Raw genomic sequence first — 21,325 nt, 5'->3', positions numbered from 1 at the left:
ACTGAAAATCTACACTATATTGTTAGAACTCTATCTAGTCTGTTGACTGAAATCCAAGGTATAAGAACCAACTTTTAAACATAAGATTTTCAACTGAGAGCATTTAAGCCCACAATATTCATCCAAACCAACTCCTCCAACTTGTATTTCTTCTGCCAACCTGAACAAGCATCAGACAAATTACTACTTTAATATAAACATTATTGTAGACAAGTATTTTTGAACACAGATTCATAACAACAATGCATAATCTTCCAGACTGCAAACTAACTTTCTGAATCCAGGCTAACTTGCTCATTTCTTCCTTGTCTCATTATTGGATCTTTTCAGAGTCTCTCAATTTGATCGTTAGCTGCCTCTGTGAACGGATCATTATAAGACCCGTTTAAAATACTGTATTTTTCATGAAATACTTTAGAAGTCCTTCTAAAAGAAAAATACATACATTAAACAAACTGAAATAAAAGACGCAGTGGTGGATTTTGTGGTAAAAAAATTGCCACATGGTGAACACTAACTTTGTGAAAGCTAAGGATACTGAAACATCTAGGAAAATAGGTAGAAAGTTTTGTTATTTTTGCAGGCTTTCTGGCTTCTAAGCACAATGGGGTTAGTCTGAGGATTAATCACTCTTCTATTCAACCTGTTTACACGTACCAGGAGAAAATATAACAGGGCAGGGCCAGAAGGAACACAATACATTTATTTTTCCTTGCTAAGATTCAGCAAAAGTAGCAACAGAACAGGAAAACTTACATTTAATGATTCATCCACTTCCAGAGTTTCTGCTGTCCCACTGTCACAGTTAGCTAACTGAGCTATTTCTGGAAACAAAGATTAGAAACTTAATTTTAAACTACAGAAATACAAAACTAAACGAAGCACAGAATACTTGAGAAGTGATGCTTTTCTGGAACACTTAATAAACATGCTGTCCTATCTGTAATACTTGCCAAATAACTTTTAGGGCATCTCCAAGTATACAAAAAAAAAAATCCCACACGAAAAATGAAGACCTGCTATTGAATGCCTATGCAATCTTCCACTGAAGAATTCAAACAGCAATGAAGCAACGCAGAGCGATAACGTTATCACTGCTCAGACATGGAAATTCTGAGATTCGCGTGAAATATGAGCATTAAGGGAAAGACAACACTTAACTGCTGAAACTCCTGAGGATCTCAGCCCCCGAGGGGTTAACAGTAGGCCCCATCCTTGTTGGGCTCCTTCACAGTTAGGACAAAAAGCTTCTACTTTAGACAGAGATGGGCTCCAAATGGTTTGCACTTTCTACACAGAAATGCTGATATGCCTAACATAACAACCCAAAAGGCATTTTCTTAGAAGCTTATAATTTATGGAGTCACTAATACAGATGACTTCCCTGGGAAACTAAGATTTTGGGAATCTACAGCTTGACGTGGTTGTCCCTGCCAGGGTCAACGTATGCTGCAGAGCTCCTAAGCCTATCCTGTTCTTCGGGGGTACAGTAACTAAGAATTCATCTGGGAAATGAAAGCTGAACAGGACAGCTGGAAGCTTAAAGACCCTGGGAGGCTTAGTATTACTTTAATCATATACACAGTCAATTACGTATTCCACATAGCCAAAGAAGCACATTTTATCATAATTATGTGCTGGGGATCAGAGATAAGACCACTTGAAATTTGTGAGATGCATTTTTATCTCAGGACTGTTAACTAAATTTATGAATATGAAAAAAATTTTCAATATTCACATAGAATATTTAAACTGGATTTTTCTGTATAATAATAAGTGACTATTACAAGCGAAATTCTGCACAACACTTACTGTAATCATTAAGAGCAAATTAACCACACAGATTATTTTCTGTTGAAACAGCTGAAGATTTACGGAATAACTCTCATTTGTAATCGCTATCCAAAACACAACGTTTGTACAGCGTAAGAATCAGAAGTAAGGGAAGTGCCACTTCAAGAAACAAACAGATCTTTAAAGAGTTAGAGAAGGCAAGAACATTCCAAAAATTCTAAAGTCAATAAACAGTGAAAAAATATCTCCACTGAGAAGAAACAATTCTTAAAAATAATTTTTTTTTATTTTTTTTTTTAAAGAGAGCTTAATCTACAATATATAGGCCGAACTCGAAACTGGAGTGCATTTCCCCAGCAAAAGCCACAGTTTTGTGAACGTGGAGTTTCTATAATAGAAGTGTTGATGAAACCTTTAATGTATGGATGAGAACCAAGCAAGCTAGAATAATTTACTTTGACAGCCTTCTCAACTGAAATTATTTTCATAAATAGCAAATTAAAATGAGCCATTTTTAAACAGAACTTTTGCAAAATAACCATTATCTGAGAAATACATATTATTTGCCAGCAGTAGGTAGTAATGGAATGGAACCAAGAGTCAGCTTTTGAAACACAGAGCTAAGGAACCATTTTGCAATGCCTGAAGAGATTTTTAAAACTCATCTAAATACCATTAAACATCTGCCCTTTTTCTTTCATTGATTTAAACCATTTCTGAAGACTCATGATTCAAAAAGGTAAAGATGGTAATTTAAAAACCATGGGGAAAAAATTTCTCCCTGGGGAACCCTTCAGAAATGCAGCCACCAGTCTCTGCTAAGCGATGAATCTGTTGTGGTTTTGCTTTCAGTACAGTATAAATTTATCTAGCATTATCTCCAAGTAATGCATGCATCACTTCACTCAAAGAAAGGACACTACAGCTATGGCAGCAAACAAAGGAGGTAAGCAGAGAAAGGTCTAAAGAAGAAGGTTGCTTTTCTCTGCAAAGGAAGTAAAATCCTTTGCATGAACATTTACAAACATTGCAGACATAATTTAACAGATTAGTTGAAAATACAATTCTGTGTTTCAGGGTAAGTGGTGTTACTGAGGTGGGTTTTGTTTGTTTATTTTGAAAGATTTGGTTCTTCTGCCATTTAAATATCTTTAAATATTTTCTGGTTTTGCATACAAGGAATTAAAGTCTCTCTCATGAGGATGTTCTTCACCTAATTTTTTTTTTTTTTTTTATAAAATCATTCTTTTTGTAAACAATTAATTCCAGGGCATAAACTCATAGTGCCATTCTTTTATTTTTGCTTAGGAAATGTCCTTGTATATAAAGGCACCAATTTAAAACTAAAACCAGATCATTTAAGAAGTCACTGCACAGTGATTTATATGGCTTATAAATATCACTTTTTGTAGGGAAGCAGGAATGCACTCATACAAATCAGATGGCCTGAATTATTTGATCAAAAATCTATATACACGTTGAACTTTAAAATGATACACAAAATAATTCAATTGCCCAAATCTCCAATAGAACTAAAGAGCAGTAATCCTACATCATACTCCCCTCAGTGTTTACTGACAAACCACACGGCCCTTTTTTCCCCCCTCAGAAAAAAAACACATTTCAATTATCCTGGAGTGCTTCAGAGTTTAGTACATTCATTAATATTCAATTTATCAAATGTAATTGTAAGATGTGTCCTAAATGAAGCACACTCACACTAAAAATTCAGTCTAAGAAAACAGCATCCTTTATTTGTACATAGCATTTGTCTCTAAACCTCTTTCACAATAAACTGTTCAAAAAAAAAATAAAATCGAAGATATTATTAAATTTAGATAGTGTCAGATTCTTGACTCATGCTGACGAACACTTTCATCCAAGTGGCCAGAAAGAGTCAATCAGTAAGATAAGGTTCAAGTGGCAGAACCAGGGTCAATAATACTAAAGCCTCAACCCACACTTGGTCAGTGAATAATTTATGAATTTTCAGTCTAGGCCAGACCAACAGCTCTTCAAATCCAGCAGACACCTCTATCTTATAGAGAACTAAGCTACTTCCTGACCTTTTCCAGTACCACATGGAAAACAATATTTATATACATTTTCCCTATTTGTCTGGCATTCTTGCTGCACTCCAAATCCAAACAAAAAGCTTCAAAGCTGCTTTAATCTATATCTCAGATAAAAATAATACTAAATTTGGATAAGGAAGTTCTGTGAAGACAGGAACCAGATTTTCTTTAAATCTGATAACATGAATATCATCTGTAACAATATCCAATCTAATTGAATTAGATATAAGCAAATTCCTGACAACATCTGGCAGTGCTGAACTTTGCAAGCTGCTGAAGTTGAACAAATAAGAGCTTTCTTTTAACACACAGTGTACTACTCCTTTGATTTAAAGAAATGTGATCTTGCATCACAAGGACTGGTTAAAAAAAAGAAGTCTATCATAGTTTTTTGCTGTTATTTTGTTTATCATGTCCTCTCCTAAAGATCCCACTTGTCCTGGGTCATAACATAGAGGACAAGTTAAAAGGCAGTAGGCTAGATTTGTTTTCCATGATGGTATTTCTGCCAATTTCTTCCAAATTGTGGGACTAGCACTGAACACAATGAACCAATTTCCACTTGACACCACTAATAGATATTGGTCTCAGGATGGAAGAGAACATGGTCTGGTTAGGAGACAGCACTAATTTTAGTTTTCCCAACACTGTCCTTAAAAGAAAAACCAGGCAAAAGTTATACAGTGACAATGCTTCCACTGGAACTCAAGTTCTCCCTACAAAAGTCCTCAACACGGACACATAAATTACCCAGAAAAATAAATCTTTGCAGTTTTAGAAGGAATGGGAGATATTAATTCTTAGGGACTCTAAGACAGGGGAGAGTGGGGCACTGAAGGGCAAATAACATCTCAGCCCAGTTTCATTTATACCTATGGTTGGTTAACAGTTGCCATCAAATTATACCAGTACATTTCAGCTAGAGCTGAAATAAGAAAGTTGCATTGCCAGGCTGGAAAAAGATAACAAGTACCATTGACACAGTGTATTTGTGAATTATATCTCAGATGGCCTTTTTAATGTCTTTGAGCTTGTGAGAGAACTGCGAGGGTTAGCAAATGCTTGTTCTGCTACCATCTGTACTTTGACCCTTTTCAGGTACACACAGATTATCAGAATTATTAAACACACTGAGAAGGAAGAATCTAGGAGCCTATAAACTGGACCAGGATATGCACTTACCTTCCAGAGGATCTTTATTTAAGCCCAGCTGGCTAATAATATATCGAGGGATGTCTGTTTTAATGCCTTGTCCCTCTTTAGCATGGCCTTCAGCTGCTTCCAAAAGATAGTAAAACTCTTCAGGATCAAATTCCTAGAAGAAAAGTAATCACCATCATTCTCTCTGTAGAAACTGAAGTCTAAAAGCCTAACATAAAAACTTCCCTTGCTTCTTCTGTTGCAAATATTTGACATTTCCCCTAGAATAAAGAGGTACTGTTTTTACTATTACTAGTAGTCTATTATTCTATTATGCTTCTTATACAACGTCACATGCTGTAAGCAATGAAATTTTATACCATTATTTCAGAGCACTACTTTATAAGAATAGTAGAGTTCTTTGCCCTCAAAACTTCCCATAATATTCAGAGTGGAAAGACCTATAACCAGCAGCAATAAGATTTCACATACAGAAGACTACATCCCTGCAGCTGCTTGCATATAAAAAACCACTACTGAAATAAAGAAATTATGTAAATATATTGCTCTCCACTTTTACTTCTAAATGAAATTTTGAAGTATTTTTAAATCAATACATATGCACTGTGTTTTATGGAAAATACAATTAGATAAATAACTAACTTCAGAATGAAGCCAAAATCATTAAGTTGCTGAAAACAACATTTGAACTTCATTGATCCAATTGTTCCAGATCTAGAAATGAAACATCCTCCTTTAGGAACTAACTATATTACTATCACTTACACGATGCCTAAAAGGCAAGCCTCAGAGAGGACAAAAAAAAATAGGGACTCAAAACCCTGCCTATCCCCCAACTCCCTAGAAATACATTTATTTTACTACCTCCATATATGATAAAAATAGGAAAGCATTGAAAGGAACAAGAAAGCTTATTAAAATGTTTTATTTTTTAAAAATAGACTTTCTCTAGCTACCAGTATGAATTCATACCTAAACATCTCTCACATAGCCATTACATTCTTCAAGATGTTTGTGCCCACCACAGATCACAACAGGTGCGATGCTTAATAGAGTGAGAGACAATCAGCCATGAAACACTGATGTAACAGAACAGACTTTCTGCTGGATTAAGTCAGTTCTGTCAAAAACACTGGCAGAAGCTTCCCTGCCGGTCATTTCGTGGCCTGTCATAACTCCATGGGGCTTTAGTCTGCGTGCTGGGTCACAAGGTTCCTGTCCTAGCTCCTCAGGCTACCCAGGACTTCGGAACAAAATGTCCCAACCTGGAAGATAGCTTGAGAAATTAGGTATCACGTTTCATTTTGGAAGCATCCAAACTGCTGCAGCTACCAGGAAGAGCTGCAGTGTGTCAAATGAAATGTCTTTGGAATTTTCAGTCTTGAGGACACGATCTTTTTTTCTTTTGTCATGAAACAATTTTCATCATCTCCAGCCTACTCCGAAGGATTTACCACAAGCCCATGAAATGCCCAAACTCCCTTACTTAGCTCAAAGTCTCAGGATGCTGCTGAACTGCCTAAAAACCTGAATAGAGTAATTAAGCACTACATGCTGCTTTAGCCTTACTCTCCTCATCTGACATGCTGTCCCCAGCTGTATCTCTTATATGTTACTCCTTGGCACTGAAGAACACAACGACACAATAATGTGTGCCAAGACTTCCCATCTACCTTCATCATGAAAACACCAGCATCTCCTTACCTGCTGCCATGGCAGATGTACAGCTTATCCTCCACTTGCTAGTTAAGCCAAGGTAATTTCAAAACAGATACTTTTAATCATATGAGAGTGTGTGTGTGTATAAATATCTATCTAAATATACAAACGAGCACATATATACATACCCATGTGCAAATAATTAGAAGGAACAAATTTATTTTCTGATCTTCTAGCTCTGTTTCGTTTTCCATGTTCAAACAGAGAAAAATCTTTCAATATTTGGCAATAGCTCTTGGCACATATGAAACTAAAAATCTTTATTCATATGATTAACAAGTGAATAAAAATAGGAATTCATATACCGTGAAGACCTGAGCCAAGATCACCATCAGAAAACTGACAGCGTTACAGCATGGTATCTGAAACATCTTATGACAGAAGTGCTGGATTTATTTCCTACAGTGCTATGAACTTTCTTACAGAGGCTGAAGTTTTCCATACCTAGTATCTATTTCAGACAAGACACTCTAACGCATCTGCCAATATTATTCAAAAGTTTCCAGAGGGATGTTATGGGAAAACAATAATATTGTTTCCGTAAGATTACATGATTCCAGTAACATTTATGGATTAGGTTTAACACCTTGTTGCAGGAGAAATGTATTGATTTTGTAGCAGTATGACTAAATTTGTTCAAGCTACCTGCCTCTGTAGAAACATACTGTGCAGCGTTGTTTCATTCCAGCTTAAATCTCCTAAAGATCCCATCTGAAGTCAAAAACACTAAAGCAGCTGTACTGTCTTTCTCCGCAATTGCTGCTCTGAAACTCTCAACTAAGAGACACGGTCATCTCCTGGCCTCACAGCACTGTCCTTCCACTTGCAACAGCAGGCCCAGCAGGAGGGATAAAGGATGTACAACAGCTCTCTGCTTGAAGCATGGCAAGGCAGAGCAAGTAACCTAGGATAAACTCCCATGGGCAGAAACTGGGAACTAACTGAATGGAGATTTGGACTAGCTAGCTGTAAAGCTTAGCATTTAGGGAGAATGAACTAATGGGCAAATAAATAGGTCACCAGGGGGGAACCTGAATTAAAAAGGTAAATGACAATGCTGATGCTGGGGGCAGGGGTAAATGGGAGAGAGCCAGCAAGCATGGAAGGGAAGGACAAAGGATCATAAAGAAGCCTCAGTCTGCCAGCCCACAGGATGTATTTGGGGGCATTTTTTGATACGTGATGATAGAGAAGGACACAGATCAGAGGGATAACAAGATATCATACGAGACATTGGGTAAAGATGTGGAGAAATGTTTTTTGAACCCTGGGAATGGTGCAGGGAAGATCATACTAGATGTGGAATAAGCATTTCAGGGTTCAGGAGTAATGCAAGTTTGGATTCATTGGCAGAGGCAGGACATGCTAAGGCCTAAAGCCTAACTTTTTTTTTTTAAAACATCTCTTTCATGCTGATTCAGAGCACAAACCTTATTTTAGATTCCTTCTGAACTGCAAATCATGAACAAACTGCAACTGTGAACACTGAGACATGATGTTTCCAAAACAAAACAGAGGCAGCTCTCAAAATGCCCATGGCTGAACGAGCCAGGTTGTGGATTAACTGTGCCACAGATGAAGAGACACAGCACAGAGCCCAAATCAGCTTGGAAAGACTTACTAGCTCAGATTCAGCGCCATGCAAATGCAGTTATGACACTTTCAGGAATAACTTGAGTCTAGCAGCAAGTTAGTGGCTTCCACACAAGCCTTGCCAGCCTCAAATGCAGCATCAACACTGTGATCCTGGTATTGGCAAGCAGAGGGGCTCAAAGTCAGCTCAGGCTGCCTGCCAGGCCTGTTGGACTCAGGCTGGCTCTTACATGGTATCTGGGTGTCTACGCTGTCCTCCTGAGTACACTGTGTTCTGTGAGGGTTTGTTAGTTCCACTGAACAACTGAAGCACATGGGTCTGTGCGTAGGAGCAACTTCCCGCACCTAAGCCATCCCAGCTCCCACAGCACGGGCAGGCAAAGCAGAAACACGCCCACATGGCGTCACACAAGCTAGCCCAGTCTGGCAACATCAGTGCTATGCCCATGCATAAATAAGTTAACTCTTGTGCTCCTTCTGGTCCCCAGTGCAAGTCCAGCTACCTGCCTGTGCAGATGCCCTAATCCCTCTGCTGCTGTTCCCAGCAGATCAGGTACTGCAGAGCTGACTGCAGACTGCTTATGGCTCTGGCAGTTCAGTAAAACAAAATTACGAAACTTGTAGAGAGAACAACAAGAAAACCACCAAGCAATTATGATTCTGGGACAGTCTTCCCAAGGAATATCAAAGTCTAATAAAATAACAGAAAAATCTAACTGGTTTCTAACTGGAGCTTTCTCAGATGACGAAAGGGATTCTATAATATAGTATTTGCAATAGCAGGGAACCAAACACAACTGCAGGAGGTCCCTGTCAGTCTCATATTCCTGCAATAAAGTAGAAAAGAACCCAGCAACAATGAAGCCCTACCCCGTTGTTCGACATGTTTCAAAAAATGACTGTAAAGGGACATGAATACTAAGCCAGACACCTTCCCTCACAAACAAGTGAAAAAAATACTTATAGTAAGCGCAACCTTACTTACCAGGCATTCCAGTAAGCGAGCAGGACGAGCAATAACAATCAGGATTTTTCGGACAAGTTGCTTAATAAATGCCATTTCTGCACTTTCTGATCGTTCCTGAGCCTAAAAGATAAAAATAAAGCGATAACAAGACAAAGCACATTTGATGCACTATTCAGGAAAATGTACCTGGGTGTTTGAAGCACGTGCTTGAGACAAACAGCACATCACTTTCAAGATACCAGCAGAAAAAACAAGGATCTGAGCAATCCTGTAATTTCAAATTGACATAAGCCCATTTGTCTAATTCTAACACTGTAACAACAAAATAAAAATGCCTACAACGGACATAATGTCTACTTCATTGTTTTTAAATTTACACAGTATTATTAACATCAGTTTTGCAAAAGGGACTGACTACATTTCAATACAACATATATCTCTCTGCATGTACAGTTGTGTCTCAATTTGTTTATAATCTTAGGATCAAATGAAAACTGACCTAAGTAATATTAATAAACATAAGTGACATCCATGCTAAATCGATACAGGTTTCCTATGGTCACATATCATACCAAAGTGACAATGACATATACATATAAAATACTATATGTGTATACATATATATAAAACTGTATTTGCAGAAAGCTTCATATAAGGTACATTTAGATAGGAAGACAATGAAAAATTGAGTTCTACAAAGATTATGACAAAGGAGGGAAATGCTATAAAAGAATACATACAGAAAAAATACTTCTAGAAGGTTTGATAACATTTGCACAATGGTCTGTACTGCTTTTCAAATTTCTTTCGAATGCTTCCCTCCAAGAAAAAAATTCTATAATTTAAGGATGCTAATGAATGCAAAGAAGCTGTATCGTTCTCCATCTGTTTAAAACATACTAATAGCCTTTCACTCAAATATCAAGGCATTTATTTGTTCTGAATAGTAGAAACTGTAGACTTAAGTTTTTCATCGTCTCTTGCTTCAAAACCACAAACAGAATTAAGAAACTAACGCTTAAAATGTGATTAATATGGATGAATAAGTACTTTTCATCTAATATTTTTTGAAGGAAAAATCCCTATGAAAATATGAAGCTACATATTGCTCTTAATATAAGCACCACAATCTTAAAACACACCAAATATCCAAGAAGAATTAACCTATGAAGTTTGAAGAAAGGAAAGAGAGGCACAAACACCATCTAGCACTCTGCAATAGGTTTCCAAAGAACCTTAATGGGACACAAGAATTTGTGTTCTGCACACTGTCAACCAAGCCCAAAGAAAAAACTCTTTTGTAAACAAAACACCTATTTTAATCAGCAGCAAAATTTAAAGCACTTTGTATAGTTTTGTGAAAACTCAGTTGTGTACGCGAACAAAAGACTCTCTACACGTTACATTTGAGAGGGATGAAGCAGAAAAGCATTCAGGTCCACCTGACCTTGACCTTAGAATTATAAAAATGTTGTTTGAACCATGCTGCTCAAATCTCAAGGGAGTCTTCCCATGGTTATGCAAAGTAATTGCAGCGTGCCAAGCAGCAGTAGGAGATGCAGCTTCCTACTCAATGTCGCAGCTGGGAATTGACAACAAATGAATCACATGAATTCAAAGCACAACTGAGTGCCCACAACCAAGTTGTGCAAAGAGAAAGTTTTCTTACAATCATATCATGCTATTAACAGGTATTATGCAGTTGACTCAAAAATGTTTTGAGGTATTATGTTTTTGCAGAACAGGAAGTTTTTACATAATAAAGAACTAACATCCTAGACCATGACAAAAAGAGTGCTTCTGTGGTTTGTTTTTTTTTTTTTTAATAACACACTGCTTTATAAGCAGATTGAAGAATAACGTCCTAGAGTGTTTTTTTTTAAGTGGGTGTTAAGTGAGTGAACATGTACTCCAAACTCTACTGTGTAGCCATTTTAAGGGACATATTCTTAGCAGTGATTATCAGTGTTAACAGTGGTTCAGTGAATTAGACATGCTTCCTTGTATTTTGACATTATCCCTAGCATACATAATTCATAGTCAGACACCTCCAGTCAACTGGCCAACTCTGCCTGCACTTTGGCACCATAAAAATATGATTATTTCACAAGAAGGTCTCTAGTTCAAACTTCCTTTTAACTATGTATTTCTCTGTTTAAAAAAACAGGGTTTCTGTGTATTTTCTATGTTTTTTCTCTGTTTAAAAAAACAGGGTTTCAATAATCCAGAAATAAATGACTCATGTCTTAAGTTTTGCATTGCTTTATGAAGAGAAAAAGTTCAAAATAGTGTAACTGCAGGAAAGCTATTTACTGAATAGAAATTAACAAAAACACAGCATAGGAAGAAAAAAAAAATCAACCAAAACCTTTAGCAACTGCTCTTGCATTCAAAAGAAAGCAAAAGACAAGACATAAATTAAGACAGGCATGATACCTTAACCTCTTGGTTGGAAAATTTCAACCCAATATCAAATCTGCTGGTCTATCACATTAACTCTGGCTCATAATGTGCTACCAAATCCCACACAAACGGGTACATTACATACTGTACTCATTGTTTGAAAATGATACCTTCATAAACTGCAGTGACTTATGTCATAGCACATTTATTTTGTCAAGTTCCAAGTTCTTAATTCATGTAGCTGATTATTCTATGGAAGTTTCAACACTTTTAAAAATTACATTATTCCTGTTAATAAACAGCTTAATTAGGAAAGGAATACTATAAATATTTAAATAATTAAATAAACTCTATCTAATGGAAAGCTAAAGGTTGCTGTCTGCTTTCTCAACACAGCAGGCAATTAGTAGGGTTGCTAAAGTGGAAAGTGTATATGTTTCCTCATTTATCCACAGTAAATGGAATAGCAAGTCTCCCCATTTAGGGCTTATGCACACATTTCTGTAAGCAATTTATAACTTGCACTGCATGACAAAATGCTGTTGCTTCTAAAAATCTTTACAACCTATCTATTCCAGACTAGTACACTAGGATGTCTTACAGTCTTTGTAGTGGTCATTATGTAGACTAAAACTGCTATGAATACCACTTTGACAATTATTTGAGTGAACAGTCATGATTATTTCAAGACAACACCACTTAGGCAAACAGATTTAATCAATTTTTCAAGCAAACATAACAGTAATCTCATGGCTCATACCTCCTGTAGCAATTTGTCTAATTTTTGCTGTAATTCAAGGAAGTATCGTGATGTGATAAGGCCCTGGCGAGATTTATCCAAACAATCTCGAGCCAGTTCTGTGATCTGATGGTGGGTAAAACTGAGCACTCCATCTGCCAGGGGAAGGACATTCTCTGGAGAATGATGCGTTATAATGTCCCGAAGCCTCTCCTCCATCTGAGCTGTGGCCTATAGACAAATACATACACAATACATTAAGTCAGCTTTACATGAAACTAACAGCCTCAAAGCTTTTTTCTGATTTTGCAACATTTCTATACTACCTAAGTAGTCACCTAGCTGTAATGTCTAAAGTGACTGAAGCAAAAAAGCAAGCAAACACAAAGGCAAAGTGACAGATGACATTTTCTCCATGTTACCAGTCCAGAAAAGCAGCAGCATTACTGTTCTACCATGCAGATCCTCACCTTTGTCTGCCACTGGTAATTATCTGTGCACTAATCTTGTGATCATCACTAAACAGAACTAAAGGAACACCCATGACTGTAAAACTTTAAGTCCGAGTCAAAATAATAAAAAAAGATAGGGGTCTACTTTGTTCTGCTAAAAATGCAGATACCTTGCTTCCTTTCATACAGGTTATACCATGAAGATATTTCTCTGGGAAGAGTCTGAGTGAACATTAAAATCACCACAGGCTCACAGCTCCTGCCAGATGTGTCTGCAGGTTGCTGGATGTGTCTGTTTCCCAGAACCAACTGTCTGGTTCTCACAAAACTCCAGATGCTTAAGAAAAAACCCTTGAAGATATTTTTGTTATTAAAAGGTAATCCCACACCTCTTAGTTCATATCTCAAACACTGAAATGAGTGGGTCATTCCACATTTCAGACTGCTGCTCAATCGCTCTGCAAATCCTGACAAATCGCTCCTCACATTTCTATGAAGAAATATGAAGATTTTTTTTCCTATTTTTTAGGAACTTCCAAAAAACTTTTTGGAACAGTATCAGCTTTACCTTACTTTATTTTCCAGGGGTCATCAAAATCCTAGGAGCAACCAAGAGCACAGTGCTCCGACCTACACACCTGCACCTAGGAAGCTGTTTGTGTTTCAACCTCTGGAGACAACAGCAATGGGTCCTCACATTTAGTATCTCATAGTCAAATGCCCACAACTGTGTACAGATCTTCACAGTTAAAATAAAGATATAATGAGTGTTTGGGAAAAGGAATAAATGCTACTAAAGGAAGGAATCTGCAGGTATATCAGCAGATGACTTAGAAACAACTATTTTTGGTTTACTAATTCAGTATACATTTGCCCCAAGTACACACCACCTATTGAAACAGAATGTACCGTCAGTTTCCAATCAGCAGAATGTACTACCAACATGATTCATTTCAAAACCAGTTCAGCAGCTTTGCCAAATGAATGTCCAGTTCTCAGCAGGGATTTTCTTTATTGTGATTTTGTCTTTGTAATAAGAGCTTGGTGAAGTTTTATGAAAGCCATTACAGGGCCGGATCATTAGTTCCCATAACAAAAATACCGCTTACTTAAAACCTATGTAGCCTATCAATTTAGATACTGGGTATCTTAAATATAATTCATTACCTTTGGGAACCTTTCTTTGTAGACATGGTTCATCATAATTATTTCATTGTCACAGCAGGCAGGAGAACGTCCAGGGCTGCAAGCAAAGCAAATTATCCCTTTAAACTTGTCTCAGCATGAGCTACAATTATTATATTTTTGTACAGTTTCTTTGCAACAAAAAGTCAACATAGGCTTCACTAGAAAGGTACATTCTCTCATCAGTAGTACACTTGGTTTCTTTCTGCTATTTCTGGCCAGGCCCTAAAGACTATTCCATGTGCTTGACATCTAACTGCTAACTATGTTATTTTCTTAGTTTGTAACTACGCTTCAGGATACAGGCAGTTTTGCAACACTAGTGAACATCACCTTTTTCTCAGAAGGGCAACAGAGGTATATTTAACTGTCAATTATGGCTGTACCCGCCCCTTTGAAGGTTGCATACAATCAAAATAGTAAGACCTGACCAAGAACTCCATTAGCTGCAAGTGAGAAAGTGGAGAAGAGTGAGGCTTTTTTTTTTTCTTAAAACAGATCATTAAAAAAAAATAAATCAAAACAATTGCTTTTCAAGTCTGACAAGCAGATAAAGGCAGCAAATTCCTACAAATAAGACCATACATATGCATGAATTCCATCAATGCTGGTGCACTGTGCCTGTAAAAAAAAAGCATGAGACTTGCAGGGAAACAATCCAAAAAAAGTACCCATGGCCTCAGCTAACCTACAAAACTGTTTTTTTTTTTTGCTAGTATGAGCCTCATTGTCCGTGATAAATTCCTTTGAAAATTCTCCACCTGATTTTCCTGGGTTGGTGACACTGGCCCATTTAGTCTGGTCTAAAAGATGCAGATCTAAAAGAAACCCCACAAAGGGGATACTATCTTCTAGGAGTGACTTTATCATTCCATGTACATAGGTGTTTCTGGCATGAGCAGAAAAAATAGCTCTTGGCTTTCTCAAAGAGCAAAAGTGAACACTAAAATTTGTCCCAAAAATATCACAATAGTGGGTCCTGTAACTGATGTGGACAATATGTTGTGGGCATCCACAAGCAAATCCACTGAGGACAGGGCAGGCACATAATTTCATCACAACACTTCTGAAGTACAATCCCCTTCCTCAAAATGCTTGTCTGTTGTTTTCTCCCCTGGAGTATTTGCACACATTCTGTGAGTTCAAATGGAAGGTTTTAAGTTAAAAGCATAACAGAAACTAAAAAAAATTAAAGATGTGGCAATAAATGCAATATAGCTTCAATGTGTATTCTTCTAATGAAGAAACGTGTTTTTTTTTCTTAGTAATCGTTGCGCAGCTTCATGTAGGTAGCAACTACATTTGTCGCAGTAGCGTACACAGATTTTAAGACACATTAATAAAAAAGCAGAGTTAAAATATATTGCACTAAAAACCCTTAATCCTTAAGATTTGCATACCTGTGAAACAATTTTTAAACTTTGGAAAGGATGAATATGACAATTAGAAGTGTAATACTCCCTTTTTTTTTTTCCCTTTCCAGTTCTTGCAAACTTAATCCATAAAATTCATCTGCATTTTCCAAACCTAAACTATTCTGACAGTTTAGAACTGATCTTGGATAAAACACATCTTACACAAATGGCCACTACATATGAAATGCAGAGGCCTAGTCTTTGGGAAATAAGAAACTGAAGTTCATCTTGGCTGAAGAAAATAAATGAGTGCATACTGCCCCACCCAGCTATGTGCTCTTTATCATGTTTCTTTACAGGTAGTCATAGGATAGAAATATATTTTGAATTAGTTTTGCAAATAAAGACTTTAGTCTGTGAACAGTTTGAACTCTGGAAGAGAACCAGTGCTACAGCAAGATCAACAGTGACTAGTTCATCAAGACAGTTCACACGAGTTAGTTGCCTTCATTAAGGCCTAGCTTAACAATGTTAACCACTGAAGCAAACCACGATCAAAACCAGGAGCAAGAATTTAAAAGGACTGTTCATAATTCAGCCTCGGATGCATACTTTCTGTATTATACTTCAGCAATTTCAAGAATAGTGAATGCCCCCAATGTATAAAACCACGATGCTCCAGACTATGTGACTTTAGATCCAACCCCTATTTCCAGACAGACAAACTCACCTGAGACTTCGGGACCGAGGGCGCATCGCAGTGGTCCTGCACCTGTTATCACTGGCAATGCTCTCAGTGGTACAGAAATGTTTAGACAAAAAATGTAGTTCATCAGGTGTCGGTTGGTATGGTAACTGGTGTAGCTTCTCTTGGGATGAGCAGGATGACTGCAAGAGCAGAAAAGAACACAAGATTCTATTAGAGTGAAAAAACATTTTCAAGACCATAATCAGTGCTCATGAATAAAGCCATTTAATTTAAAAATTATAGTTACTGTTTTCCATGCCTCACTACCAATTTAACAAAGAAAATAAATAATTAGTCTCAACTTAATGTGGTAAATATAGAGTAAGTATAAAAAAAACCCTACTTCCGTACCAGAAGAAAGAGGCACTGCATTTCAAAAGTTCAAATTTCCTCTAAGGCAAAGATGACATCTAATGTCAGTAACACAGACCAGTACATAAGAATAGTTAAAACAGTGTCTGCTGAAAATTGATTGAGTAAGATAGCCTAAGCATATAACCATAGAGTAGAACTTACTGCCGCAACAAACTGCAAAACTACATAATGAAAGTACTTCACTATCCAAGTTTAGGACATTATTGATGCTTTTTAAAATAAAATGGAATATAACCTAAATTCTTGCTGAAAAAAATCATGCGCTATTTTCTTACAAAACCCTGTAAATTCAAAGCGAAGTGAAAGAACTTAGTAATTTATCAAAGACAGGTTCTATGACTGACAAAAGTAAAAGGAATTAGACTGAAACCATACAATTAGTATAAAACTGGAAGATACAGACAGGTATGAAATTGTAAGTGCTACCACAAAATTACAGAAGTGCCCTGCAAAACTGCATGTATAAAGCCACACTACATAAAGCAGTGCAGATATCATGCTACCATATTTTACTGTCTTTTATGCAGCGCAGCTAGCTACCTGAGACACACTAAATGTCTGGAGGTAGAACTGAGAAACTACTCCCCTGAACCTGGATTTCATGTCCTTATAAACAACATGTACATAGTTCAATGCATTAGCCTTGCTAATCTGGACTGACAAGTGTAGACAGAGAAATGCCCCACTGCTTCTGGTACCAAAACTAGTTTCCAAGATAGCTCATTCACGAATATCGTTGTATGACTGCACAAAGCTGCTGGTACCATGCAAACACTCCCTTTATTTTACTTGAGGAGGGGAGGAAGTCCAAAAACCTTTACGTCTTTCTGGAGCTCTTCAGTCTCCCGCTGGCTTTTTCAAGAAAATTAGTTTTTCTATATGCCAGTCTTCACGTGCACATTATTATTCTTATTTGTCTTCTGATATAGGACATCAAGGCCCCTGCCTGGCTGCTCTTTTATTGGAAGCCGACACAGTAAAAGCTTCTTTGCTATGTCATCCCTAGTGAGGAAAATCACTAAGCTTTTGTAGTGCACAAACGCTGTCCTACATTGCCAAGGTCAGCAGGTAAGCACAGCAACTAGACAGTCTTCATAATTTCCTGGCAACTTGCGTGGTAAAGACTGAATATATCCTAATTCCTAAGAACTCAAGAAAAGATCACTTATCACACTAGATCATATAAAGTCATCTCCTAAAAATCAAAAAAAGAACAAAACCTGCTGATGGGAAAGGTTAACTCACACAGTACTGGTCTACGTGGGAAGGCTTCATCACATCAGAACAAGTTAAAGTCTGCAAGTTTGCATTACCTTGCTTTGCTGCAGGCTAAGAAGCATGCGCACCAAGAATGTACCACAGTTCACATGATAGGTAGTAACTTGTCAAGTCACAGTAACTCATTTGTGAAATTTCGCCGTAGCACATTACCATGCATAATTCAGCACACAGCATAGATAAGTTCTTTCTTATCTCACACTATGGCAGCTAGTTGCAGTTAACCTCAAGGCTTATTTCCTACAGCCACCCTCTATAAGATGAAAGATACTATCGCACAGGGAAATTTCCCAATACAGACTGTCACAGATGGCTATTTCTATAAAGTCAATCTCTACCTCTTCAGCTTCACAGGATTCAGGGAAGATCAGGAGGGCAATAACCCATATCACACTTTTCCTCACATAAGGTGTCACAGAGTCTAGACCCAACAGGATTAAAGTCAGGATCTTCCTTTCACTAACAACCCTCAGTTGTGCCAGGACCATCACAGGCACGGAAGGCATTTTCTTAGAGGTCTGAATTCTGATTTCTGTACAAATCCGAATTTTCATAGCAAAACTCTTTAGAAAATTAGCTTTCCTGGCATTCTAGAATAGCTGTTCCAAAAATCACATGAAATTTAATATATTTTTAATATCCACAACTACATTGCATCACAGCAACTCAAACTGTCCTTCCAACACAGAAAGGGAAATCTGCAGCCAGTAACAGCTAATGTAACCCCAAAGTCTCTTTACTTACCTGATTACCCCATTTCCCTATCCAAATAAGCTTCCAAAAATGTAATTTACTGGCAAAAACATGCAACTGAGTATTCTCTCAATTCATCTTTTTTATAGGTTTGCTCTTCTAGAAGACATACAATCATCTCAACTACATCTCATAACTTGCAAGATCTGATCCAACTTTGCTAAAATACAACACACCAAGAGTTTCTTTTCAAGTGAACAATCTTAGCGGGAGATATCTTCACGTCATTTTAACTTTGTTGTGAGAAGTGGTATATGTGGTACTTGCACCACTTCTACACCCATGAGCTTCCATTAAATTGGCAATTCCATCAATCTCTTCACTTTCAATATTAAAAAAGAAAAAACAGGCTAACAAGAAATGGTGTGCTACACTCACCTGAGTATAATCATGACTACCACAGACCCTTCTGCCCCTGCTTTGACTTTCAGTTGCTTGTAAAAATCAAAGTTGTGCTCTACTGTGATGTGTAAAAACTGTTTCTGGTCTCCAGTTGATACATCTCCGGATTAATGTGAAACTTATTTATCCAGCACTGAAAAGGGAGTATTCTATATGTATACTTAGGCTACTGTGTGTGAAGTGGTCTCTCACTGGAGAGCTAAGAGTTTGTAAGAATGCAGAGAAGGAGGTTACGCAGTGCTAGCTGTTTCAGATTCTGAAAACTATATGAAACCAATTAGATGGGCACACTTTCAATTTTCATTTTCAGATTCACGTATATTGTCCAGTGGGTAAGAGAAGAAAGTAAAAAGCATCTCTACTAAGACGCAAAGACATAGTGGCTAGATTTAGAATTCAGCGGTTGTTGCAGTGCTTTTGCAGGGCCCATCAGCATTAGAGGATTCTTGGGGAAAAAACCCACAAACCTAGCAATAAGAAATATATGGCATGAATTCTCTACTGCGGGCTTCTTCAACAATATTCAAACTTATTTATTGGAAAAACAGTCTTTACAGAATTTGAGATCTCTAAGTCCATAAATGACAGTACTGTCTTTTTTCATAAGAAATGCAAAAATTATGTAAAACTGCTTCAGATTCTGGCATGCATACAATAGTTAGTAACCCTAAAAGGGAAAGAAGTATATGAACTAGAATTACCATTTTAAAATTGAAGATGTTGAAGAAAAATCATATGAGTATGGACTGAAAATTAAAACTGTGTTTCTGACACAGCTTTTCATTTCCTTTCTAGCACAAACCTGTTTCTTATAACAATGATGGGGTTGCTATGGCAATTACTTATTATCTGACATAACCTCCTTTACATCAATGTATTTTAAGTGGAGAGCACAGCATATTTGATCTAGTTCCAATGAGAGGTGTACAAACATGTACTATGGAAAGCGGTCAGGGAATTAATGCTTTTAATTATTTTTGCCAAGCAATTGGCTTGGCAAAAGTAAGATCTACACAGGAAAGAAAGCAGAGGTCAAAAATCAGTGCTGCTGAGGAACAGTTCTGAAGACACATGAAATCCCTCAACGTGGTTTGAAGTCAGCAAGAATTGACTTGACTTACCAGAACCCACTGTAGACAAAAAAAATAAGAGTTGATCAGAACATAAAACGGTCACGTTTCAACACTGTATAGGACATGGAGCTCAGCAATTTCACAGGAGAAACAAAACACACCCAGGGGAAGAGAAAAAGTACTTCTTTAAATGATACAACCCTTAAGCTAAAAAACAAGGCTAAAAATACAAAACAACAAAAAAATTAAAAGTCATAGTTGGATCCACAAGGACCAGGCCCATTACTGCAGAAAATGCAATGTAACTGTCAAAGTGACAACTATTTGCTATTTCCAAAGCAGGCTTCTTCCACAACTCATCTCCCAGCCTCTCAGGTGTGACTACCAACAGACAGCTTAGTTCCATGTTGTAACACAACCCAGTACTTCCTCTCCAGTGTAGGGGTGTGCATGATGTGCAGAAGTACAGACTCATACATCTCCCACTGCCTAGCTCCTAAGTATTGAAGCAAGATCTCATGCACTGCCATGATGCACATCAGGAGTCAGATGGTACATGTATGGCAGGGGGGGCCGGTACAAGATCACATCAGAAGGATTGCTCTAGCAGGCGAAAATTAACAATTTAGATTTACATTTATCCTATTATGTATCCTAAAGCATTCTTCCATTTTAATTATAGCCATCTAAAATGCTAAATATCTAACCTATTATCATGCACCAACATCTAACTATCACGAAAGAAAAAAGCCAGGCAAACACATGATTCATCCCACCTTGAGACAGCAGTCTAACCTAGGATGGAGGAATCATATCATAGAGTTGTTTCTCTTTCTTTTCGTTATCAAGGCAGCCTCACATAAGACTTGATACCTAACTACCATATGGTTAAGGCAGTATGGTTCCTACTGCCCCACAGATCAAAAGTGGGTAGTTCATCACTACTCACTGCCACAAAATATCTCTAAGCAAAGCACACATTGCCTTAAGTTTTCTTCTACTTCAGCGAAGAAAAGCAGTTTCATATCCCTTATCAATGCAAAGCCTATCAACAGTAACAAAACCTACATTGCGTTCTCTTAAGAGAAGCAAGGTACATTTGAGAAGATAAGGCACGTAACAGAAATCTATCAGCACAGCAAAGTGGATACTTACAGAAACAGTCGAGCTGGGTGTATTTGTACCATAGCCAGAAGAAGGGAGAGAAGCCAAAGACCAGCGGCGACCATCAGTCCTGTTGTGAAATCAAGCTT

At 37.4% G+C, this 21,325-nt stretch overlaps 1 protein-coding gene across 9 annotated transcripts in view; it reads right to left on the bottom strand.

Moving 5' to 3' along the window:
* MAST4 (microtubule associated serine/threonine kinase family member 4) overlaps window positions 1–21,325 on the bottom strand; it is a 298,871-nt gene that overhangs the window by 37,957 nt on the left and 239,589 nt on the right. For all 9 annotated transcript variants that reach the window (XM_074568788.1, XM_074568789.1, XM_074568792.1 and 6 more), the window contains 7 exons: window positions 21,228–21,306; window positions 16,174–16,331; window positions 14,071–14,146; window positions 12,473–12,682; window positions 9,328–9,429; window positions 5,052–5,184; window positions 757–824 (listed from right to left, as the gene is read on the bottom strand). In XM_074568788.1, coding sequence (XP_074424889.1) covers window positions 757–824; window positions 5,052–5,184; window positions 9,328–9,429; window positions 12,473–12,682; window positions 14,071–14,146; window positions 16,174–16,331; window positions 21,228–21,306 — 826 coding nt within the window. The remainder of the gene's footprint in view (window positions 1–756; window positions 825–5,051; window positions 5,185–9,327; window positions 9,430–12,472; window positions 12,683–14,070; window positions 14,147–16,173; window positions 16,332–21,227; window positions 21,307–21,325) is intronic.

The sequence above is a fragment of the Larus michahellis genome, chromosome Z (genome assembly GCF_964199755.1).
Source record: "Larus michahellis chromosome Z, bLarMic1.1, whole genome shotgun sequence".
In the NCBI taxonomy this organism is placed as follows: Eukaryota; Metazoa; Chordata; class Aves; order Charadriiformes; family Laridae; genus Larus; species Larus michahellis.
This window is presented reverse-complemented; position numbering and strand designations above follow the sequence as displayed.